This window comes from Peromyscus leucopus, chromosome 8a (genome assembly GCF_004664715.2).
Source record: "Peromyscus leucopus breed LL Stock chromosome 8a, UCI_PerLeu_2.1, whole genome shotgun sequence".
In the NCBI taxonomy this organism is placed as follows: Eukaryota; Metazoa; Chordata; class Mammalia; order Rodentia; family Cricetidae; genus Peromyscus; species Peromyscus leucopus.
The window spans coordinates 54456713-54480461 of record NC_051085.1 but is presented as its reverse complement, the minus strand read 5'-3'; the positions used below and the strand labels follow the sequence as shown (position 1 = coordinate 54480461).

Below are 23749 nucleotides of genomic sequence, written 5' to 3'. Positions count from 1 at the left end.
TCTTTCTCTCTCTCTCTCTCTCTCTCTTTCTTTCTTTCATTCATTCATTCATTCATTCATTTATTTTTGACAGAGTCTTGCTGTGTATTCCAGGTTGGACTCACACTCACTGAGACCCTTCTACCTCAGCCTCCCCAGTACTGGTGATACAGAACCACACTCAGGTCAGAAATATCTGCAGGATAGATCTTCCATGGAAGTGTGCACAGAACATGTAACTTGCTCAGCTCAGCAGTTCACCCCTAAAGACACAAACTCAAGGCAAATACAACAGCACAGACTTCTGACTCCCATGTTAGCCATGATTCACTGTCAGAGTCACACGAGAGTACTGTTAGGATCTCTGACCTTTGATATGCTGTTCATACGTGGGGAAGACGTACTAGTACTTTCTTAGAGATCTTATAAGATATTAGTGAAAAAATATACTCATGTCAGAATAGCTTTATCTGCATAGAGAAAACCTAAATCAAAATGGCTGGGGACTGTGTAGGTCACAGATGGCTGCAGAAGTACAAGTCTAGCCTCCAGGCTTCCTCATTCCTCCACAGCCTCTGAACACAGGTCTCAAGGTTCATCCTGTCCTAACTGCCATTGCAGGAAAATATCATGTGCAGGGCTTGCATACATACACATATGCATGCACACACACGCACACACACACACACACACACACACACACACACACACATACATGTGTTCATGCCTATACACATACATACGCACATATATACCACTTACAAACACACACTTACACATTTATAGATTTAATCACTTTATTTTAATTCTCACGCTGTCAAAGAGAACATTTCCTACTCATCTTCGTTGAGAAAGAGAACTTACATTCATTTTCAAATAACTTTGTCTCCTTCACCTCGAAAACTACAAAATGCTTGGAACACCCACTGGCTGGGAGAACAATGCCCATGCTCGCCTGGTTTTGTCCCTTTTGTTTTTCCTGACAGAAGTTTTTTGGAGTGCCTCCTCTCTGGTGAGATGCAGTAACAGAAGAGTGGAAAAGCAGGGTGAGTGAGAACAATGACAGACAGCCACGTCTTCTCACACGCTGAGGTGACACAGCACTGTGAAGAGCGGCCGGCATCTGAGGGACACGTCTGTCTTGAGAGTGGAAGCCAAACCAGATCTTGTAAATTGCCCATCTAGACTCTGTGGTCCGAACGGAAGAGCTCAATCAGGCCGGTGTGTGGGTCCCTGGTAAAAAAACTTTGGCCACTGCTCTGCAACAACGCTATGTGCGTGTGTCCAAACACACGTGACATCACCAAGGATGTACACGTGAGAGAACGGTCCCAGCCAGGGCTCTCTGGAGTTCCACACGTACTAAGTACCCAGCGCTGAAGCCTGGGGGGTCTGGCCTTCTCCACTGGGCAGAAGAGATGCTGGGGGACCGAACACCTGCTTCCTCTCACAATGCTCTCCCAGACCTGTTTTCTTCTTGTGTCTCCAAATTTTCACTCATCTTTTAATGCCATAAGCAAGGCCTCTCACCTCACCAGCCCGAGAGGACCAGAGGAGCAGGGGAGATCCGCTGACCATGGAAAGTAATCTCAGAGCCCCACTGAGAGTCCTCAGGTGGCCGGCCGGGTGTGACAGACATTGCCTCTCCTCACCACTTGAATGACGGTCAAATTCTGAATTCGCGGCTCTTCCTAGGAGGAAAGGCCTACCCCATAAAGAAAGAGGCCCCTCTTACACAGATGCCACTCACAGGAGGATCACGCCCAGAACTCTCTCTCCCTGTCTTTGGGAGGTGGGGTGGCAATAAGTAATAGGGTATGAGGTAGCAGGGTCTCCTCTGTCCCAACACTCCCGGCCAGTGAGGAGCTGCTCTGCAGGGCCCATCTCTGACTGCCCTCTCTGTCACACAGCTGGGCAGGAAGGAAAGAGTGCAGAGTGAGGCTTGGGTGGCTCATGATATAAACGTCTGTTTCCTTCCCTGTAGAGTGCTTCTCCTCAGAGGCCAAGGCACAGCATTGCACTTCTCTCCCTGCAGGCCCTTGTGTGCAGGTTCCAACCCTTCGGCTACCGGATTTCACTCCCCTCTGCCTTGGTCTTTCTCCTTCCCACCCCTCTTTCCTCACTGGACCCCTGCATTGCTGTTTAGGATAGGAGAGCCTGCGCACAGGCTGCAAGCCCCACAGGGCAGGCTGAACCAGAGTGGATGGTGTGCTTGTGACACTGGGCACCTGTCTCAAGGCACGGGGACAAGCAGGGAGACTTCCGGCCAGAAGCACAGCTGGACCTAACTCCTTCATGTCCAGTGCATCTGCAGGTGTCTGCTCACCTTGAGTAACCCCACTGGCCCTCAGTGCACACGCCACCACGGATGCAATCAAGTGTCTGCAGTAGCATGACGGAGTTATTAAGCCTTTAGTAAAGAGACTGCAGTCCTTGTGTGACAGTGCAGTGCAGTGAGGCAGTGCAGCGCAGATCAGTGCAGCACAGTGATGCAGTGCAGCGCAGATCAGTGCAGCACAGTGAGGCAGTGCAGTGCAGATCAGTGCAGTGAGGCAGTGCAGGGCAGATCAGCGCAGCACAGTGAGGCAGTATAGTGCAGATCAGTGCAGTGAGGCAGTGCAGTGCAGATCAGTGCAGCACAGTGAGGCAGTGCAGTGCAGATCAGTGCAGTGAGGCAGTGCAGGGCAGATCAGTATAGCACAGTGAGGCAGTGTAGTGCAGATCAGTGCAGTGAGGCAGTGCAGGGCAGATCAGTGCAGCACAGTGAGGCAGTGCAGGGCAGATCAGTGCAGCACAGTGAAGCAGTGCAGATCAGTGCAGTGAGGCAGTGCAGTGCAGGACTGAGGAAGCCAGATCCATCTGCCTCACTCTACCCCTTGTGCTGTCTCCCCACCTCAGGATTGGGTTGGCAAGGAAATCATCTGGATTCCTCTTTCATTTGTTTGCATGTCCAGTTACCCACAAGTAACAGCAAACTGCAGCTCCTGGAGCTGCTAAAGCTAAGCTCTTCTCCTATCCCTTCTCCCCCCTGCAAGGATCTAATCCCCACAGCCCTTCCAGAAGGATCCATGTATCTGTTGTTTGTTCTTGTGTGTGTGTGTGTGTGTGTGTGTGTGTGTCTGTGTGTGTGTGTGTCTGTGTGTGTCTGTGTGTGTCTATGGGGGGGGTGCTGCATGGAACATGGAGGATTGTACTGCTTGGCAAGTGCTCCACCACTGAGTACCTCGCCTCTTGGCTCTCAGATCTTTTAAAACTGAGATTCCCATTGCTCCATAGAGAGATCTCATAGCCTCTGGCATCAAGCAAATCTCTCAAAGACGCCAGCTCCACACTTCTGGGCATTCCCTCTTGGGCACCCTGGTCTTCAGGTGAGACAGAACCACTTTGGGACTCCCTCTCAGGAATCCACGGAGAGGGGGGGTTCCCCTAAATGCCACCCGCAGCTTGTCCCCCTGTACTTCAGGGCTTGTTGCCCTAGCACTTGGTGAGATGGCCACGCTTCCTAAGCACTCTCGATTGCTTTCTCTCTTTAACACTAGAGCACAACTGTCACAGGGGTGGAGTTGCTGCTCTAGTCTGTTCGCCCTGGGGGAGGCCGCGGGAAAGCCGTACGCACAGAACGCACAGAACGCACAGACCGCTGGCACAGCCGAAACCTCTGCTCACTTCAGGCCACCCGGACACCAAGTCAGAGCCAGTGCTGTGTACAGGCTGCCGCCTCACGGACAGAACACCCCTGGGATCGCTGCTCTGCCTGGCCACTTTCTAGACAGGCTGAGTCTAGTCTTCATCTTCTGCCCAGCCTGGCTCAGACCTCATCCACCTGCACATCCCTGCTTGAGCTGCGCCCACCTCTGCGCTGTATCACACAGGGTCGTCTCTAACATGAGACTGACGGGGCATTCGCCCCCCGCTGCCAGTGTGACAGTCACCCCAGCCTGCACTGCTCTCGCCACAGTGCCGAAAGCCGGGGTCTCCTGACGGCTCTGCTGCTGCTCATGCTGTTCCCTCCTGGAGACTTCCTTCATGACTGTCTCCCCTGTCCCTCCCCCAAAGTGGAGTCCCCTCCATCTCCTTTTACAGAGTTCCTGGGTGTTACAACACGGAGGTCCAGGATCATCTTCCTCGTTCAAGACCCCCAACTAACTACACCTGCAAAACCACTTCTGCTGACACAGTAACACCTACCAGTTTCAGGAACTGGGCTGCGGTGTCTTTAGGAACTGACCATCCTCTGCACCCTCCAGGAATACATGCCATCTGCCAAAACCTGAGAGCACTCTGAGTCCATGGCATTGGCAAGGACCCTCAAGGCCCCAGGGAGAGCTGGGGAGGGCAGTGGGCAGCTCCACAGCTGGAGTACACCCTCATCCTGATGCCAACTCGTTCCTACCTTATTTCCCACCATTGAGATCTGAGCAGGAAATGCTGGCATTGCTCACTGTTGCCTTATACCAGAATTTCAGTTCCACACTGCATCTCGGTGGGTCCATCCACTAAGAAACAAGCGATCATCTTGCAACCCTGCAGTTCTTCTATTAGACCATGGGAAGCATAGTATCTATCTCCCCTCATGTGCCTGCATTTCAGGCTGCTATTGACTTGATGCAAATATGTGGTCCAGAGATCGCAACGGGAGCGAGGGAGTGAGGACCCGAGAGGAAGGGAGTTTGTGAGAAGGGGAGAAGAAAGAGACGCACTGTGAGATGTCTGAAGACATCAGACGCGCTGCCTCTGCTTCTCTGTAACTGGGAGAAGTGGATGGAAGTCACACTGGACAGAACTACTGACCCTTGAAGCTCATAAAGCCTTGCCCTTCCTCTCTGAACATGTAGTGGGGGTACAGGACGCTGCTCACTTGCTGTAGTGTGGACAGGGAGGGAAGTGAGGTAGAGAACACTGGACCTGAAGTAGGTGAGGAAGCTCCAGACTTAGACGGCAAATGCCCACAGCCCCTTTCTCAGCTGGGTCTCCTCCTGAATGATCACTAAGACCCACCCGAGTGCCCCGGGAAAGCTGCGGGCTCCGGAGGGATACGCCCAGCCACACGCAGGTGCTCTGTCTGCAGTGGAGACAGCATGGAAACATCCCTGCTCTGCTGGCTTCTAGCCTCACACACCAGGCTCCGACTGCCTTCTTGATGCTTTCTGAAGGACAAAGGGAGGGGACCAACTGCCTGGGGAAGACCCACTGTGTATACACACAACACAGACAAAACCCTTCATGCGGCCTTTCCCACTCAACCCAACAATGCAGCTTAAGTGGTGATGCTTTAACATGAGCAGCCAAGGAAGGGTAAAGCCAAGCCTGGGTTCGTACCCATGTATCTCGTATGTGCACTGCACCACTGCTGTGGCATGAGAGTTTGGGAGTCGGTGGCTAGAAGGAGGTGACAAAGCTTGACCATAGCCTACGAGCCGGCCACACTGGCCCTTCCTAGGTACCCACCACGCCTGCTACACAGGCCACTCCACTGTCTCCTGATACAACCATCTAAGGCAGGGGCTGCTGTTTTTACAGTGTAGGGCACTGGAGCTCAGCTGGCATTGCTGGTGACCTTGCTGAAGTCATAGAAGTAGCAAATGTTTGAGCAAGGACTCCAGTGGAGTGCTCTGTCCCCAAAGCCAACATGCATCTTCACCACGTGCGTCATAAATCACAGAGGGCGACACAGATGCAGGAGAATCACTGTGCATTACTACCCAGGCCCCACCCAATGACTCAGCAAGCTGTGCACCTTCCAAACCAGGACCCTGACAACCAGATCACTTCCTGTCCAAGAGACGTCTCCACACACCTGACAGGTGAGCTCATGGTGGCTCCTTGGCTGTTGCAGGAAGTACCTTGGACAGGCTGGTGCTAGGGTTACAGGGATGGACAACCTGCCCCGACATTGGAGTCCTTGTGGGAACGCCCCGGGTGACAGTCTCAGAATGGGCTAGACAGAGGGTAAGAGGACCGGGCTGGAATGGAGGCAGGAGCAATGGAGGAAAACGAAACTCCTGAGTTGTGAGAAGCCGTGTTTGCTCACTGCAGACTGATTCCTCTCCTCCCTTCTCCCACGTACACGACGACCATGGCAGATCTGCTCTCACATGCAGCCCTTTTTCCCCCACATCACTTTCCAGGCTTCATCAGGAACCACAGCACCATACTGTCAAGGGATGGAGTAAGATGTGTTCACGATCTCTGACAGCCACCAAACATGTCTGCACAGGGGCCCTCTGCATGTCAGTCTCAGGACAAACCACCGAGGGAGGCACCTTTATTCACTTTTCTCTGTGGGCAGGTTCTGCGATCCTTCCATTGAGTCACACATCAGAATTCCTGTGTTCTGCTCTGCTACATTTTATAAATATAACTCACGGTAACTTTGTGCTGCTGGGGCTCCTGGGGTGCAGACGATCAGCTGCCCCCGCTGCCCTCAGCCCAGGAGCTCGCCTGTCCAGTGTTCCATGGTGACAACTGACTACACAGAATCCAAAGGGTGTTCTAAAAATACACTGTTTTTCTGTTTTGTCTGTTTTTCTTTCCTTTCAATTAGCTTCAAAGTCAACCAATCAACCAGAGTCATTTACCAAGCTGCACCTCCGCAAGCCCATTGTGAGTTACAGATACCTTGTGCCAGCCCTTCTGGGCTTCCTGCTTTGACCAGGAGCCTCTGGCTACCGGTGCCCACATGAACACGAACGGGGTCTGGTGGCTCCTGAGAGCATCAGAGCCCAGCAATGGCTCCTCGTCCCGCCCCAGCACTACACTCCTCTTACGCCACCTCCACCTCCGCTCTCATGGACCCTTCAGGCAGCTTCTCAACCCACTTAGGCACTTTCCTAACAAGCAGCTTTCTTGCCTTTTTTGTGCTAATAAAGACATTGACGACAAGATGCTGTAGATGTAAACATCAACAGGTAGTCTGTCCTCTGACTTTCGTTCTGGAAAGGCCCGCTTATCCTGGCCCATAACACTCAGACTAGCCCTCACCACAACCATTCCCAAGAAAAGTCACTTCCCTTTCTATTATAAACTCAGCTACCCATTTACTCAGCAAAAGGCAAAGATGTAGCCCATCCATGGGCAGGAGTGGGTGTCCAGACATGGCAGCCAATCCCATGAAGCCTCACGGTGCAGTGGAGCCCACCTGACTGCTTCAGCAGGTTCCAGGGCTGCATGGGCCAGAGTCTGTCTAAAATGGTAAAAGGTAATGGCACACAGCACGCACAGCTTCTGTGGGTCTTCAGCATCCTGGACTTAGTTCTCCCCAGTCCCCACCAGTGACGACCTGCTCCTTCCCCGAATGCTGTCTTAATCTCTGGAGTTTTCCTCTTTTCACCCCAGGAAGCTAGAGGATTTTTGCCAAGACTTCATCCCTTGCCATCCCTCAGCCTGGACACACACACACACACACACACACACACACACACACACACACACACTAAATCTCACTCTCTTTTGGAGACAGAGCATCATGTATTCCGGACTGGACTTTAACTTTCTCTATAGCCAAGGATGGGCCTGAACTCCCGATCCTCCTGCCTCCACCTTCCTAGTTCTGGCATTACAGGCATGTTACAAGGTACCGAGGATCAGGCCCAGGGCCTTATGGGTGTTAGGCAAGCTCTCTACCAAGCGAGCTGCATTTCAGCCCTACACCTTAATTCTAAAGAAACTTAACATGGTCATAACCTAGGAGAGCCAGCTTTCTGGTGGCAACACTAATCTGAGACAATGTGTACTCAGACGAGGAAAGGCAGAGGAAGCCGGCACGGAGAGCCTGTGTAAGGCAAAGCCCCTGACCGAGGGCGCGGGCCCACGGGATACCCAGGACAACTCTGCGGCCAGGTCTGTCTGTCACTCATCTCCGACCTCGGCCACCACTCTAAGAGAAGCTGTCTTTTGCAGCTGAAGAGGCAGGTACTCCAAAGGATTAAGGAAGCAATCCCGCTGAAAGCAAGAAAACAGGAAGTGTGAGGCAGGCTAGCCAGGCAGCTGGCCAGGGAGGTCTAGTCATGCTCACAGCAGGTGTTCACAGAGACACAGCTGGCCCCAGGGGGGCAGGACTTCCTCTACCGCTGGAAGGGTAGGGGCTCTCCGCAGGCCGTATCCAGGGATTAAGCAGGACTCCGGGACCAGTGTGGTTACTATGTCCTTTAGCAGACCTCAGGAAACTATGCAAAGCACACCTAAACAAAGCCAACACCCCTCCCACCCCCACCCCTCCCACCCCCCCACCCCCACACACTGTTTCTTGACTGCTCAGACGGGGACAGATGTCCCATCGCTTACTAATGCCCCTCTGTTTCACTCTTCTACTTCAGGGTGCATCCAAAAAGAGCAAACGCCTGAACGGAGAGAAAAGTGGTGAAAGCCAGGCAGCCTATGGCCGCACTGGGAAAGGCGGTGATGGAAAGGGAAAATGGGCAAAGTCTCAAGAGTTTTGGTCCTATGTATTTTTAAATAAGTGAAAATATTTTGCTAATTTTTTTTTGATGGAAAGAAAAAGTCTGTGGGGGAAAAACTACAAAACAAATCCCAGACACAGTGACCACAAGTAAGGAATTAGCTATAGTGTCCAGGAAATACAATACAGGTAAATAGGCAAATGATCTTCACTAACATGGACCATTTTTATTCATGGTCTTTTCCTTCCTTCCTTCCTCCCTTCCTCCTTTCCTTCCTCTTCCCCTTCCTTCCTTTCCTTCCCTCTCCCCACCTTTCCTTCTTCCTTTCTTTTCCTGGTTGTCAAAAGCCTAATATAATAAGGACTAACAGAACTTGTTGGGCACTTAATGTGAACACTTGAAAATTATTTTAAATGAAAATTCTTTTCCTGGAAACTACCTAAACTAGAAGTATTTATCTATTGATTACCAAGAATAAGAACTGTTCTTTGTACCCACAGCTGGAGCCACCCTTAAGGTTTATGTGATTGTGATACCATGTTTTTTTCTTTAAAGGAGGTGAGCAATTATGATACAGTCATGTGAGAAACAGACAACCTTTGATTATCTATGACCATGACAAATAAATCAGCAACCAATCTAAGTAGATCGCTTAAATCCATTGATTTAAGAATTTCACATGAATTACACCCCAAAAGCAGGCTTCTATTGATTTCTTGGCCACTGTCACTAAATGGTAAGTTCATTTGAGGCAGAGATCTTGTATCCTAATTGCTTAGCTCAGTATATGTGACACATACTAAGATTTTTATTTTTTCAAGAATGAATGGGGCAAATAAGTGAAATCTACCACTCAACAGTTTATCACCACCCAAAATCTCACCATTTGCTCCTTATTTCTCACCAACTATCTTTTGGTAGAAATGTCAGTTTCAGATGAAATGGCCCAAATAATAGATCAGAGACCTCCCTGGCCTTGTTAACACAAGTGACAGGCCATTCTGTAAGTGAGCTATCTCTGCATAGTAATACCTGTAGTCAACTAGATGAAGTCTTACATTTAGTAAATAACATAATTTTAAATTAATTAAAAACCTTTACTGCCTCTGGAGAGAACGTGAGCCAGGAATATATGCCTGTAACTACACCACTGCCTCTAGAGAGAATGTGAGCCAGGAGTGTACGCCTGTAAACACACCATCACCTCTGGAGAGAATGAGAGCCAGGAGTGTACGCCTGTAAACACACCATCACCTCTGGAGAGAATGAGAGCCAGGAGTATACGCCTGTAAACACACCACCACCTCTGGAGAGAATGTGAGCCAGGAGTATACTCCTGTAAACACACCACCACCTCTGGAGAGAATGTGAGCCAGGAGTGTATGCCTGTAACCACACTGCTGGGGTCTCTGGTGGGGTTTCAGATGCCTTCCTGCTCAGTTCTCTGACTTGAAAATGGACACTGGAACATTTTTGTGCTCTAAAAGCCACCCTAGCTCAGGGCAAAGCAACCCGCAAGGGTAATGGATCTGTGGATAAGTGCAGCTGACTCATGGGCAGGCATGCATGATAAGAGGAGTTACACTATCCCAGCCAGAAGATGGAAACTCCATCTGAGCCAATGCGGCCATCCTATCCTGTGGGCAGCTGACCTTCCCCTTGGCAGGCAGGAAGGGAATGGGAGCTTTTGGTTACCAGGCAAGGCCTGTGCCCCTTGGGACAACACTAGCCATGCAGCCAATAGACACTGGATGACATGAAAACCATCAACAAACCCAGGTAAATCTTATCGATATCAACAACTCACAGTGACTGAGCAATCTGATCACCAAGACTCTAAATTATCTTTCCATAAGGTCACTCACTAACCCCGACATTATCTATCATTCTGTCTTACAGCCGAGGCTTACGGAGGTTAATGGTCTTTCTAGTCAAAGGAAGAGAGAGTGTGAATCTAAGTGAAGGCACATGATCAGATCCACTTAGAACTGTCTAACTTCCAGAAAAGGTTTTCAAGAAAAAAAAAAATTAGGCTATGAAGCACATTCCAAAAGATTTCACTGGATAATTACCTTTTAATAATGACAACAGCTTCCATGTGCCTGAAAAACAGCAAGCACCAATGGCTACCCGGCCAGCCATGGCTGAGGCCTGATAACAGCAGCCCCGCCCTACATGAGGGGTAGTCCTTAGATCATCACAGAAGGGGCCTCTCTCTTGGCCTCCACTTCTTCATTTGTAACTGGACTATGGTGACAAGTCACTGCTGTAACACTCAGGGCATGCCACCCATGTCCGCGGTCAGAGCTTTCTTGGGGACAGGGTCTCTGAGGAGCTCTGAGGCTGACACCTATGCCCACCAAGACTTCCCTTCAGGAGTCTCTGGAGCACATCTGCCTGAACAGCCCACCTGGCAAATCACTCAGGTCAACGTCAATACAAGACAAAAATATTTAAATCACTTTAAGTTGAAATTCACATATTTCCACATATGATTAGGAAACTTGGTCTCCACAGCCCAGGTCTATCAAGCACTGTGTTCTAAAAGTAAAATTAATTTTAAACCAAATATTGTGATTTAAAAAAAGATAATACTGCTTCAAACCTGAATTTGCTGTTTATTTCCTGTTTATATCATTAGACTTCGAGTTGCAAAAATCAAGTCTTTTAGTTTTTCTGTGTATCCTAAAAGCAGTTTTCATAAAAGAATGAAGAGTTTCCTTTTTGTACAGTGAATTCATTGTACCTTTTTCATTGGTCCCAACAAGTAAATGCACAACAATGCAATACTTTATGTACCATCTCTCAGCTGCAAAGTACTGATAGGCCTTCCTGCTAAGTCTTACATTTTTAATGGGCTCTTTTGGCCCATAGGTAGCTGCCTATATACAGAGGAATGGGAAGGTACCTGGAGAAATGTGAAACTGTCTGAGACTTACTAGATGAATGCACAGAGCCAGCTACATAATATGTTCCCAGATGTCTGCCCTGAGGCCAGACAACTTTGTCTGGCATTATTTGGGATCTGCACTGTCCAGAAACAGCCTGAACTCACCACAGGTCCTTAGCAAGCATCTACAGAAGGATGGGTAAGCTTTGAACAAGACCCTTCTTTCTCAGGGTCTCTCCCCTGTGCAGTAGAATAAGGACAGCAGAACATGCTTCGTGGATTTTCACAAACATCAAACGGCAGAAAACTGAGGGGGGCATTTGTAAAGTGCGCATCTGTGCATCCTAACTAGTCTGGGCTTTAGCACCCAGCACAGCATCAGGCACACACACACACACACACACACACACACACACACACACACACAGAGGGCATTCAACTTACTTCTCCGTTCACAGGTTTGGCGGTAAGCACTTATTGAGCTCTCTCTCTGCCCAACTTTCTCACCCCTTTGACCTTCTGCATATCTACAGGTTTGTGTAGGGGCCTAAAAAATGTTACTTTCACACTGAAAAAAAAATCTTTCTTTTATTGTCACCAACATGAACACACCTTGTCTGCCACCATATTTTGGAGGCCTTCCTATAGCCCAGTTTAGTCCTCTTTGCTGAATCAGCACACAGGCTTCTAGAACACTCAGGGCCCTCCAAGTACTTTGTAGATGGCACATAGAGTTTGCTCACAGGATGCAAAAGCAAAAACCCAGAGACGAGGAACAGCCCGATGAGCTTGGCATTGTGATGAAATAGGAGATAAAAACATATCTGATAGGAAGATACTTCCGTAATTTTTGTTCTTGTTGTCTAGATTTTGCAGAACCCTAGAAAAGTGAACGTTTGCTTAATTTTTCTCCTCATTAAGTTTAAATAGTCCTCCTCCTTACCAGATCAATAATTGCATTTGTCCAAAATTATTGTGTTGCTCTCTGTCTCTTCAATTCTGAGCTGGAATTTAGCAAAAGAAACTTTTCAACAAGCGATTCCCTGACTCTTTCAATATTATCCCTGGGCTTTACTGAAAGATACCTGGATCATCACAGAGCCCTTTGCCCGAGAGTAACACACTAAGGCTGAGATGATGAAATCTGTGAAATTGTTCCTAATGGAACACACACACACACACACACACACACACACACACACACACACACACAGTGGGCCAGCCCTGAAGCAGGGGCATCAGTGTTCCACGAAACCTCTAGGTCCGTTTCCTGCCTTCCTTCACACACTTCACTTAAGCAGGTCACAGCTCTGCCATCTATGGACTCAGCAATGTGGTCTGAACACTGGGGTGAGGAAAGAGCTTAGTTGTTGACATGAAAAACACCGTTAAAGCCACAGACGACAGGTTATGGACACCCACAGAAGAAAAGATGAGGGACTACAAAGGTCAAGATTTTCCGGCGTCCTTCGTGTTTCAGAGCCAATCTATCTCAAAGCTGAGGCTGCAGGCAATTGCGTCAGGCACTCCACCTCAGAGAGCCAGAGTGCACGGAACCCTCCTCACTTGCTTTGGTCAAGTCTACACTCACCTCAAATACCCTGATCATCCACACAGAACCAGACCCAAGACAGCACAAGCGGGCGCGGAAGACTACAGAACTTGGGACTTGCGTGGATCCTCCCAGAGAACCCCCACAGCACGCGGCAACCCAGCTACACGGGCCGCACCCCTCCTCCTCTAGAGCCTTTGGGGAGTGACCCTGTATCCTGTGCACATAGAGGAGCACTAGAGAGAAATTCACTGGGGTAGACTTCAGTCTCAGCAAGGACCCGCTCTGTGCAGTTATGAAGTGCCAACAACATTTGGAGCTGATTTGATAGATTTTAACAACAACTGGACCAGTTTCCAAATAACTTCCCATGCCACGCTTGGGTCTGGGGTGATGATGCACAGGACTGTGAGGAAGGGCTCCGGTGGCCAAACGCCCTCCGGGCTCCACATGCCCACTCGAGGTGCGGCGGGGACCCGCATCCTGCGCGCTCCCGGGGAGGGCCTTTACCTCGAGGCGACTCAGACTGGAGCTCTTGGAGCGCGACTTCTTGCGCAGGTACACGGAGAAGAACCTGCGCACCGTGAACTTCTTCATGCTTAGCTCCATCGCCCCGCGCCCAGCTGCCAGGAGCCGCAGGGCCGGCGGGCGCGCATCCCTGGCGCATCCCAGGCCGGGCAGCGCGCGGGCGGGCACGCGCGCCGGGGAGCCCGACGCGGTGGCCCTGGGCGCGGACGCGGGCTGCAAGCACAAAGGGCAGGCCGCGCGGGCCACCGGGCCGGGCCCCAGGATCACTCCCGCGGCACCTTCGCCTCCGGCCAGGAGTACCAGCTCCTGGCAGTCTGCCCCGCCCATAGACTACGCCCAGCGCCGTTCCGACCAAACAGAGAGCGCTGCCGCGCCACGCCCACACGCCCACCCACCAATCAGTGTCCGCGGCTGGCGCTCTTTCTCCTTCAGCCCCATAACCCACTATGGACCACCCCACCCTCACCCCGCCCACCACCACCACCTCCAATCAGCGCAAGCCGTCCTGCCCAGGGGCGTCGTCCCCGCCACCGCCTCCAATCAGCGCCCGCCGCCCACTCCTCCTTCTCCTACTACTCCTGCCCTCGCAGAACCGCACAGCGCGGTGTCACCCCGCCTACCTCCCCGCCCACTGCCACGGCCGCCAATCAGCGCCCACGCCCGCTGGGTGCCTAATCAGCCGCTCCTGCCTGAGGCGCGCGGCTCTGGTCCTCTCCCCTGGCCTCATCTGTCTGAGCTGTTGTGGTCTCCTCTGAACACTCCTCTCCTCTGCTCTTGGACCCCCCCCCCCCAGTCTGGCATCATGCATTCCTTCGCAGAGCAAAACTTGAACGACTCAAGACCAGGCGAGCTAGGCTCCCCGGGTCGCTCTTCCCGCTGGTCCCTGCAGCCCCTTCTCTGGGAGCCATTGGAAGAAGACCCCGCCTGCATCTCTCAGTGTCAGCTGCCTTCCTCCTGCTCGCGGTGAGGACGCCTCACGTGGTCGGGGCCAGCAGCTGAGAACAAAGACTCGCATCCGCTCCCTGTGACCTCCGGCTCCATTTATAGACAATTATCCACACAGATGACTTATCAGGGCCAGCAGCAGGAACATCCTGAGTCCCAATCTGAGGGAGTAATCAGAGCCTACTTTAACCTAAGTCCAAATGATCTTCCTAGACACTAAAAAAAAAAAAAAAAAAAAAGGCTGAGCTTAATAAAGTCCTGTGGCTGAGTGAAAGCGGGCTGGACAAGCACAGAGCAGCAGGCCTGGGGGAGGGGGGGGGGTCCTAGGCTTTCTTCTATGTACGGTTTCCCTTGGCCTGACTTCCATGGCTACGGCCACTAGGGAAAACAGCAGAGTGTACCTCTGCACTAAGTGCAGCCCATAGGCAGTTACTCAACATTTTCCTGCTCGGACTGGTGGTAGTCGAAAGGGGACACAGGAATCAGAAGACCCAACATGCCAGGCAGTCCACCATGTCATGGAAGACGCCACTGAGTCTAATTACCTAGACTAAGAGTTAAAAGTCAATCCTATTAGAGAGGATTTGGGGGAGTGCTATCTGACTGGTGTGTGCAGAGCAAGGGTTTGCAGCTTCAGCAGAGGCAATGCAGACTTGACCACAGTAGATCTTCGTGAAGCCTGAGGGCCTTTCTGAAGATAAAACCAGGAGGGCAGGACAAGATCAGGTCCTCTCAGCAAGCCCTCTTGGTTGCCACCCCCAAGTACTTGGAATGTTTATTATATTACAGTGCCTGAGGGCAAGGTCTAGTCCTTCCTTAAGAAGAGCGTATGTGTGTTGGGGGCGGGAGGTGTACCTAGTCATAAACTACTTTGGAAGATTGGCTTCTGGGACTCCTGAATCAGCAAGGCCTTGGAGAGCTTAGGGCAGAGACTTCAGGGCATATTAGTTCCTGGTACCCCAGATCACTGATCTTGGTCTTTTTTCTATGCTTGGGAACCCCCTGAGCCACGCCAAAATGCCCCCAAGCCACTAGGTTCAAGAGATTACCACTTCTGAGAGTGCTAGCAATTTAATAAGAAAATCTGGACAGCCAGAAACTCTCCAACACACTGGAAAGGAAGTTGAAAAGTAGGCAATGCAGCTTCATTCCAAAGCTAGGGTGGAGGGCGGCAGCAACACCCAGGGAGAGCCATGAGTGTCCCACCACAGCTAGCTGAGATCAGGGGTCAAGCTGAGGAAAGCATCGCTCTATGAGCTCTGTCTACCTAGAGCTAGGCTGACTTCCTGTGGCTTTAGCCCTTTCCTGGAGACCATTTCACCCGAAGGAGTGTAGTAGCTAGAACTCCCTGAAAAGCAGAGCTGCTCTGCACAGGAATACTGATCCAGGCAAATTCTTGGAAAACTTCAGGATTTCCAGTCTCTTTCAGAATGTCACACCTGCTCTGGAGTTTGTCAGGGTACATCCAGAGTGAGTGCCACACATCAAGGATGTGGGGGGGGGGGGGAGACTGGCCTCCAATGCAGTCTTCTTCCCCTTAAGACAGAATGACTGGAGGGAGACGCCTTGGACACAAAGAGGTGAAGCCCCACGAAGATTAGAGGAAAACAGTTTAACCAATGGGTTGATCACACCTCCACATGCCTGGGCCCCCAGCTCAGGAGTGAGGGCTGCAGTTGTGACCAAGAATTTAAGACGTAAGAGCAATACTTCCCCATCCCTACCCAACCCCGGGCAGCCACACACCATACAGTCTTTGTCCAGGTTTACTTGTGTAGTCAGAGATAGCAGTAGGAAGTGAGATAGTGGTAGGAAGTGATGCTGTGATGGCTGATTGTGGGAATCCCCACATAAGGAATGCTGACATCAGAATGCCACATGCACCTCAAGTATCTATAATTCTTACCTGTAAAGTTCACCTCAGTAAAGCTGGAAAGATACAAAGAATGCAGGAGGTAGGGAGTGGAAATTAATGATGATCACACACTGAGAGGAGAAAAGTCACAGTGATGGAGACTAACGGGGAAGGGGGGACCAGGGTGGCACTGTCAGTAAAGAAAAGCACAAAGCAGTGGTCTAGCTCCAGCCTCAGAGACAGGTGGAGGAGACACATGCCTAATGAGTGTAGGAAAGCCAAGAGAGAGCAGGGACGAGACTAAGCGGAGTAGGAATATGCGGAGGAGACCGGTACACTCACAGAGAGAACAAAAGCGAGGCAGAGCAGAGGAGGGGCTCTTCTGCCTCTGGATGGTGTCATGGTGTTAGAGCTGGGCAGCTGCTTGGAACCAGGAGGGACCGAGACATCACGCTAAGCACGACACAGCTAAAAAGTAGGAAACCTGTGTTCTCTGATCATCCTGTTAAGCAGCCCCATCAACCAATTCTGGGGCCAAACTCCTTTAAAAACTATTTAATTGGAAGATAACAAATCTCTTTACTAAGTTTTCTGTGATTTTTCAGCTGAAAGAACAGTATTTGATGCATTAAGTAAGACGTTCATTCTTTAATTAGTAGGTTTATCTAGATGTGTCTAGTGATCAAATCTAAAATTTAATGAACATTATTTAAAGGTGATTTTAATAGCTATGATACTTACAGAATATTGTGGTAGATAATGTAATAGGGTTGTAACAAGTTGTAACAGTAAGACAGGAGAATCACTGATGTGAATTAACCCAGAAGCAGGACATGAAATGATCTCTCAGCCTCAGCACTGTGTTCTCTCTCTCTGGAGAATCACAGACCGGGAAGAACTATCAGCATATGGGTACTTATGATTCCAGGGCCCACACCAACTTCAACCACAGTCTCAATGTGAGTACCCTGTGATTCCAGCACACAGACCAACTTCTGAGGAAGACCAGCACACACCTGGTCCATTTGAAGGTGGGAAGAGCAAAGGGATGCACAGCATGACGTTTCAGACCAGGTAAGGAAAGAGGGGCGGAGAAATAAAGAGCATCCTGTGCAAAGGCCCCGGGGTGGACGACACTGATACTTGCCTCATTGTGTGACAGTTGGAAGACCCTGACAAACAAAGACCTTCCCCAAACAAAGGAGACAGTATAAGAAGTGATGGATGGCACACTCACGAACACATCTTCATTTTAGGACATCTTCCTGGCAGTGGAGCACAGAGTAGAGAATTGGTGGAAAGTGAGAAGTGGAGCAGGCTTGCTCGGATCACCAGCCCCCAAATCATGACACAGAGACTTACTAGTTATGAATGTGCAGCCTTAGTTTAGGCTTGTTTCTGGCTAGCTCTTTAAACTTAATTTAACCCGTTTCTCTTCGTCGAGGTTTTGCCTCAGGGCTTTGTACCTTTCTTTCTGTATGTCCTGCTTCCTTGCTTCCTCTGTGTCTGGCTGGCAGCTTCCTCTCTTTCTCGCTCATTCTCCTCTCGAGCCTAGATTCCTCCTCCTACTTATTTATTCTCTCTGCCTGCCAGCCCCACCTGTCCCTCTTCTGCCTAGCTATTGGCTGTTTAGCTTTTTATTAGACCAATCAGGTGCCTTAGGCAGGCAAGGTGAAACAGGAACACATCTTTACATAATTAAACAAATGCAGCATAAACAAAGAGGACACACCTTTACATAAACAAATGTAACACACCTTTACATAAACAAATGTAACACACCTTTACATAAACAAATGTAACACACCTTTACATAGTTAACGTAATATTCCACAACAGGAAATGGTTTCTGTAGAAGAGCTCTGTGACAACCAGGGGGGTGACTGTGTCTGGACAGATGGTAAGCTACAGTGGTCAAGGACATGGACAGGGAATTATGTGGAGACAGAGGACACCTCCTGGACACATCTTCATCCCCAGGCCCCACTTTCATCTTTCTCCCCCAACTTCTTGGTGTCTTTAGCTCAAAAGCAATCACTCAGGATATGCATGGTAAATTCCCATGGCTCCCTGCAAAGCCACAGTTTCAATATCACCTGTGTCTGATCTCAAGCAACAGTAATATGAAAAATAAAGACACCTGTGACCTCTGAGGGAAGAAAAAACAACTCTCAGATACAGGCATGTCACTTTGTTAAAGTTTGGGATCATTTTCACACTAAAATATCTCATTTCCTTAAAAAGTATATGGAAAATAATACCTATAATCAAGAACTGAGACAATTTAAAAACTACAGGGAAAATGAAATCCAAATTTAAATAAGACCCATGATCACAAAAACCAGTTGTAGTATAATAGACCAACTGCCTCTGGTGTGAACACTCAGGTGTTAGGAATTTATTTTTGTGATTCCCTAATTGATAATCAGTTCTCTCCTGCATACATTTGAATGTGACTTCGGGAGAATGACTAGGAGGGGGTGATGGCCGCTACTGGGAACTGCAGCTTTGTTCATCCTGTCTCCATTGGTTGCTGTGGTGCCCCCCGCCCAGTCCCCAGCCTGGAGACTAGAGGAATGGTATCAAAGGGTGTTATCACACAGTGCATCTGCCTGGTGGGAAAGCCCTGGGAGCCTCAGAAACCTACAGGTCAGCTGAGAAACAAGAGACAGCAGCTGGCTTCACCGTGATAAGGTCAAGTTGGCTGGATGACTGAGGAAATGCTGAAGGGCCAGGGAGCATGGTCCCAAAGACCACGCCATCTGCTGAGCATATATGTTAAGTGCTGTGTGGGAAAGGAAAGAGGGTGGAGGGTCTCAAGGCAGAGAGCCTGGACAGCGTTTGCACATAGGGACTTTGAAGAGCCCTCAAAGCTTGGCTGGAGCCCACCCCGACAAATCTAGCTGTCAGCATCTTCAGCCTGTTGCTTTGTCCTACCCTCCACCCTGCCCCTAGACAGCTGAGCCTGTCCTCAAGCATCCTAAGCACACGCCACCCATCCACACCACACTGGGAGCCAGGAATTCTGTGTAAGATACAGATGGTTCTGCACCCTACTGAAGGGATGGATGCCCTACTTCCTTGTTCACAAAGCAGTATCCCAACTCCTCGCTATACCAAGGCCCTTGGGCCTCCTGCATTCTGCCTACCACCCGCCCAACGCCAGACTCAAACTCTGGCTTTCTTCTTGGTCTCTGGATGTGTGGAGCTCAGGGCCCTTGTGTCTGGTAATAACTGGGGAGGTAAGAAATAATCTCAAGAATTAATGGCCCAGCCAGTCCCTCCCCCATCTGTGTGAAGTCACCGTTGACAAAAGCTGAAGCTGAAAACATCAAAGTTGTGACTGGGTGCCCAACATGAACAATCACAGACATTCTCTAGAGCAGTGGTTCTCAACCTCCCTAATCTGTGACCCTTTAATACAGTTCCTCCTGTTGTGCTGACCACCAACCAGAAAACTATTTTTGTTATTCCTTCGTGATTGTAAATTGCTACTGTCATGAATTGTAATGTAAATATCTGATATGTAGGATATCTGATATGATCCCCTACCCCACAAAAAGGGCCATTCAACCCCCAAAGGGGTCAAGACCCACAGGCTGGAAACAACTGCTCTAGAGAAAGCCAGGGAGTAAAGAATCCCTCAGACTTGGGACCAAGGAACACAGGTGTGCAGTCACTAACCCAGAATCGCAAAGAAATCCATATCCGTCCGAGGCAGCAAAGCCAGGATGGGATGTGTGAGGACCCAGCTAGTGGGGTGTCTGATGCAGACAACAAGATGACCAAATGCAATATGTCCGAGGAAATTAAAGCAAGATGTACAAACACGATTATAAGAGGAGACCACAAACGTGACCAATCAGATACAAAACCTAGGAAGGAAAGGTGACATTCGACATGAGTTAGATATGGCCAACGTAAGTGTGCTGCTCATCAGAACAAGCAGACGCGCTTCATGAGTGAGCATCTGAAAAAAAAAAGGGGGGGGCTCGTAATCTCAATTTCTACACACTCTTGAGATCATGTGACCCAACCTTTGCTGAAGCTCTCTGAGTTTAAGAACAGGGCCTTTGTGTGGTCTTTGTCAGGCCCTGCCACTAAGCCTGCCCTCGCCCACTTCTCCACTCATCTTACGAGGTTCCTCCGGACGGTGGACTGGACTTGCGAACGTTCTCAGGCCCCTCCCCTCCAACCTCTTTCACAAGTAACAGATCCAGTCAGAACTGGATCCAACCTTCACCACCTCCTGCCATCCTGTCACCAAACTGACTGAGCCACCAGGTGCACCCACAGCTCCCCATGCCTTATAAACAAAGGTCACTCTCCAGAGCATCGTTGGCTCTCCCTGAAGGGCATGGGCTCCGACCACTGCGTGTTGGCATCCTCTGCAAGGGGCCATGATGAGAAGGCTTGGCCTCTGCCTGGGCCCTGCTTCCTGGCTTCCCTATGTCTGCCTTCCATCCCACAGACTCTGTTGGGTCCACGCTTGGTACCCTGTTCTCCTGCTGCGTGACATTGCAGCTTTCCATGACCTTGCCTGCATCTCCTGCTCACACCAAACAACTAGGCAACCAGATAAGCATCAGGCTATTATATTCTACTCCTGTTATTTCCAGGGATTTACTTGCTATGAAGGGCTGTGGTTTCCATCATTGCTTTATCTCTGCGGCATGTTAATCTAACAAGCAAACACAAAGAGCCCCGCTTCTGCAGTGAAGACACTGAGGCCCGGCGAGACCGAGAAGGGCCATTAGTCAACTAAGAGAAAAGGGACTTTTTCTATCACCCCCCGAGCCTGGGTATGAATTATAGAGGAACTTGGGGGCAGGGGGAGGAGGAAACAGGAAGCAGGTTGAAACTATAGCAGGAAGGATCCTGTAACTTGAAAGAGAGGGGGAAAGCTTTTCATAATAGAAAAGTCTAAGAAATCTGGAATGCATTCAAAAGAGAATGTAAAATTCTTGCTAGATTTTTTTTTTTGCTAGAGATTTTCATCATTTAAAAATATTTCATAGGCATCAACAGCATAACACTAAGAACATCCAGGAGGGACAGAGCAAACAGAAGCTCTGCAGGCCACGAATGGAGGGGGCTGGTACCCCTCCCCCTCCTCACATACGCTCTATGGTCAGAGGACCTAGGGAGGAAGTTCAGGACTAGGGGTGAGGTAGAGGGAAATTCTAAGCCAGGTCTGAAGACATTTGTAGGTTCGGCCTTTTTTGGGAAATACACAGATAACAACTAAAACAAGGAGAATTCCTCTTTCCTTGACTCTCAGCTGGTCCTGAGGTCTGGTGTGAACATCTGTAACATAGGCCAAAGGTTTCCCTAGAGAATCTGGAGACAGGACCAGGGGTCACACAGGGTAAGAGGTATGTTAGTCTATCCCAGAGGTCATGTCCCTAAATGCCAGCAGGTGAACCAGAAATAGCCTTATTCTGAAGGAAACTCCCCTGCCTGGCCTAAGAACTAGAAAGAACAGGGGGAGATGCCAGCCTGAAGCCAAAGGTCACAACACTTGTTTTTAAAGGTCCAGGTTGGGAATATGCAAAGCATAGGCAAGATGACGTGTATGTGCTTGCTGGACATGTGTCCTTCAAGTACATCCCATAATATACACAAAACTCCAGGGCATGTGAGCTCACAGTCTTGAGCTGATAAACTCCCTATGAGCATGAGTCAGTGGAGATGACAAGTATTTGAATTTGTATTAGAATGCCATAAAATATGCTCAATTAATGCCTTTGGGGAAAAGAAAAAGACAGAATTCAAAGAATTATAAGTAAACTAGATGTTGTAAAATGAGGAAACTAGATGCTGTAAAATCACCAAGCAGGTCTGTTAAAAGAAGTAAAATTTGAAAACTAAAAGTATAATAATTCATAAAACAACAAGAAAACAACCTGACAGATAAATACATCAGTTTAGAACATTAAAAAAAAAAAAAAAAAAAAAAAGTAAAACATCAGTTTAGGGAAAGTCCTAGCAAAGGCTAGGAAAGGAGAAGTTAGAGCTGGTCCAGACAGAGTGTGAGACAGGAAACCCACGAGGGCTGGGAGAGACAGAGGAAGGCAGTCCTGTAAGCCCCCAGCCCTCCATGAGACAGGGTGAAAGAAAAGTCAAAAATGTGTCCAAGAAGTAAGACCGCGGGTGAGAAAGCCTCAGAGCTGATGAAATCCACCCGTGGTCTATTCATGAAGATCGGTGATTCCAAGGGAGACTGATGAGTAGAAAGAACCCCACACCCGGGTCCCGCCTAGGAACAAAAGCGGAACTGGCCTAGGCAGCAGGAAACAAGACGGACTTGACAGCACGGGAACTATTAGTGAGGAGCCAGTCACCATCTCAGAGACGGCACTGCGAGCCAAAGAGAATGGAGCAATTTATATAAAACACTGAGAGAATCTGCTGGAGAGACAACTCCACTCCAACTCTCCCTGCAAAAGAGATAATCTTCATGAGTGAGAAAGATTGTTTGCTCAGAAGCAACCTGAGAGTGTGCGCAACCAAGAAAACCTTAAGAGTAATGCTAAGCACACAAAAACTGGATAAACAGTTAAAATTGAAATACTGTATAACATGTGCATTTAAATCAAGTCGCAAACAAAGTCCTGGTTTTAAAAATTCACACAGATAGGGCTGGCAAAGATTGCTCAGTGGACAGAGATACATGCTGCCAGACCTGACAATCTAAACGAGATCACCCGGCCTCGTGAGAAAGGACTTCTGCAGACTGTCTTTTGGCCTCTACACCCTCGCCTTGCGTGAGCATATACTTCCCCCAACACACAAACACACTAATAAGATGTAAATGTAATAAGAAAGTTTTAATAGAACGTACAGAAGGAGTGTGATCTGAGCTCAAGCCTTGTCTTTGTATTTTTCTGGAGATGAATAAAGAGATGAAATAATTTCAGGTGAAAGTACATTTGCTAAAGTTCCTAGAGTAATTAATAAAAATATAAATCCAATGTAAAATTAAAAGCAATAAGTAATTGCTTATAAGAGCAATAAAAGCAGAAGTATAACATGAGAAAAATTCAAAAGAAATCAAGAAGGAAATAAGACCCTTAAAGCCAGATAAGAAGGAAAGATACCCTTGGGAGTGTCCGCCAGCACGGACCAGAGTGACCCTGCATTCTATTAGCCATTTCTCAAGATGGTATGTGGGAGGCAACCTGGAGAAATGAAGTCATAGCTACCGCTAGGACAAGAGTAGGTTACCTTACCATGTGCCATGAACTACTCCATCCCCTAAGCTTGTGTTCCTCAAATAGGATGCAGTGATGTGAGTCCAGCATCCCTCTGGTCCTTCTGTGTCCCATTTGGACCTGTGGGGCAGGAGCACAGTGCCCATGCAGCCCCATCACCCCCTGCTCCTCCAGTGGGGCAGCCCCTTGCTCCTTTATCCTGGAGGCTCCTGTTTCCCTCCACTATGCCCAAGCAATGCCAGACTGATTATTAGTCTGTAAACCAGGTAAGGCCAAGTTCTACATTTCACATTTTAAAAAGTAGGAGAAATATTTTTAAAACAATAAAAATTACAATCAATATTAGTCTCCCAGATCCTCCATTTTAAAAGATAGACTGCCAAACTG

At 49.1% G+C, this 23749-nt stretch overlaps 1 protein-coding gene across 4 annotated transcripts in view; it reads right to left on the bottom strand.

Moving 5' to 3' along the window:
• Rps6ka2 (ribosomal protein S6 kinase A2) overlaps window positions 1-23749 on the bottom strand; it is a 279954-nt gene that overhangs the window by 122131 nt on the left and 134074 nt on the right. The window contains exon 1 of one of the 4 annotated variants that reach the window (XM_028866630.2): window positions 13331-13678. The exons of the other annotated variants lie outside the window; for them this stretch is intronic. Coding sequence (XP_028722463.1) covers window positions 13331-13675 — 345 coding nt within the window. The 5' untranslated portion in view covers window positions 13676-13678. Of the gene's footprint in view, window positions 1-13330; window positions 13679-23749 lie in introns of those variants that run through there. 4 annotated transcript variants of the gene reach the window in all.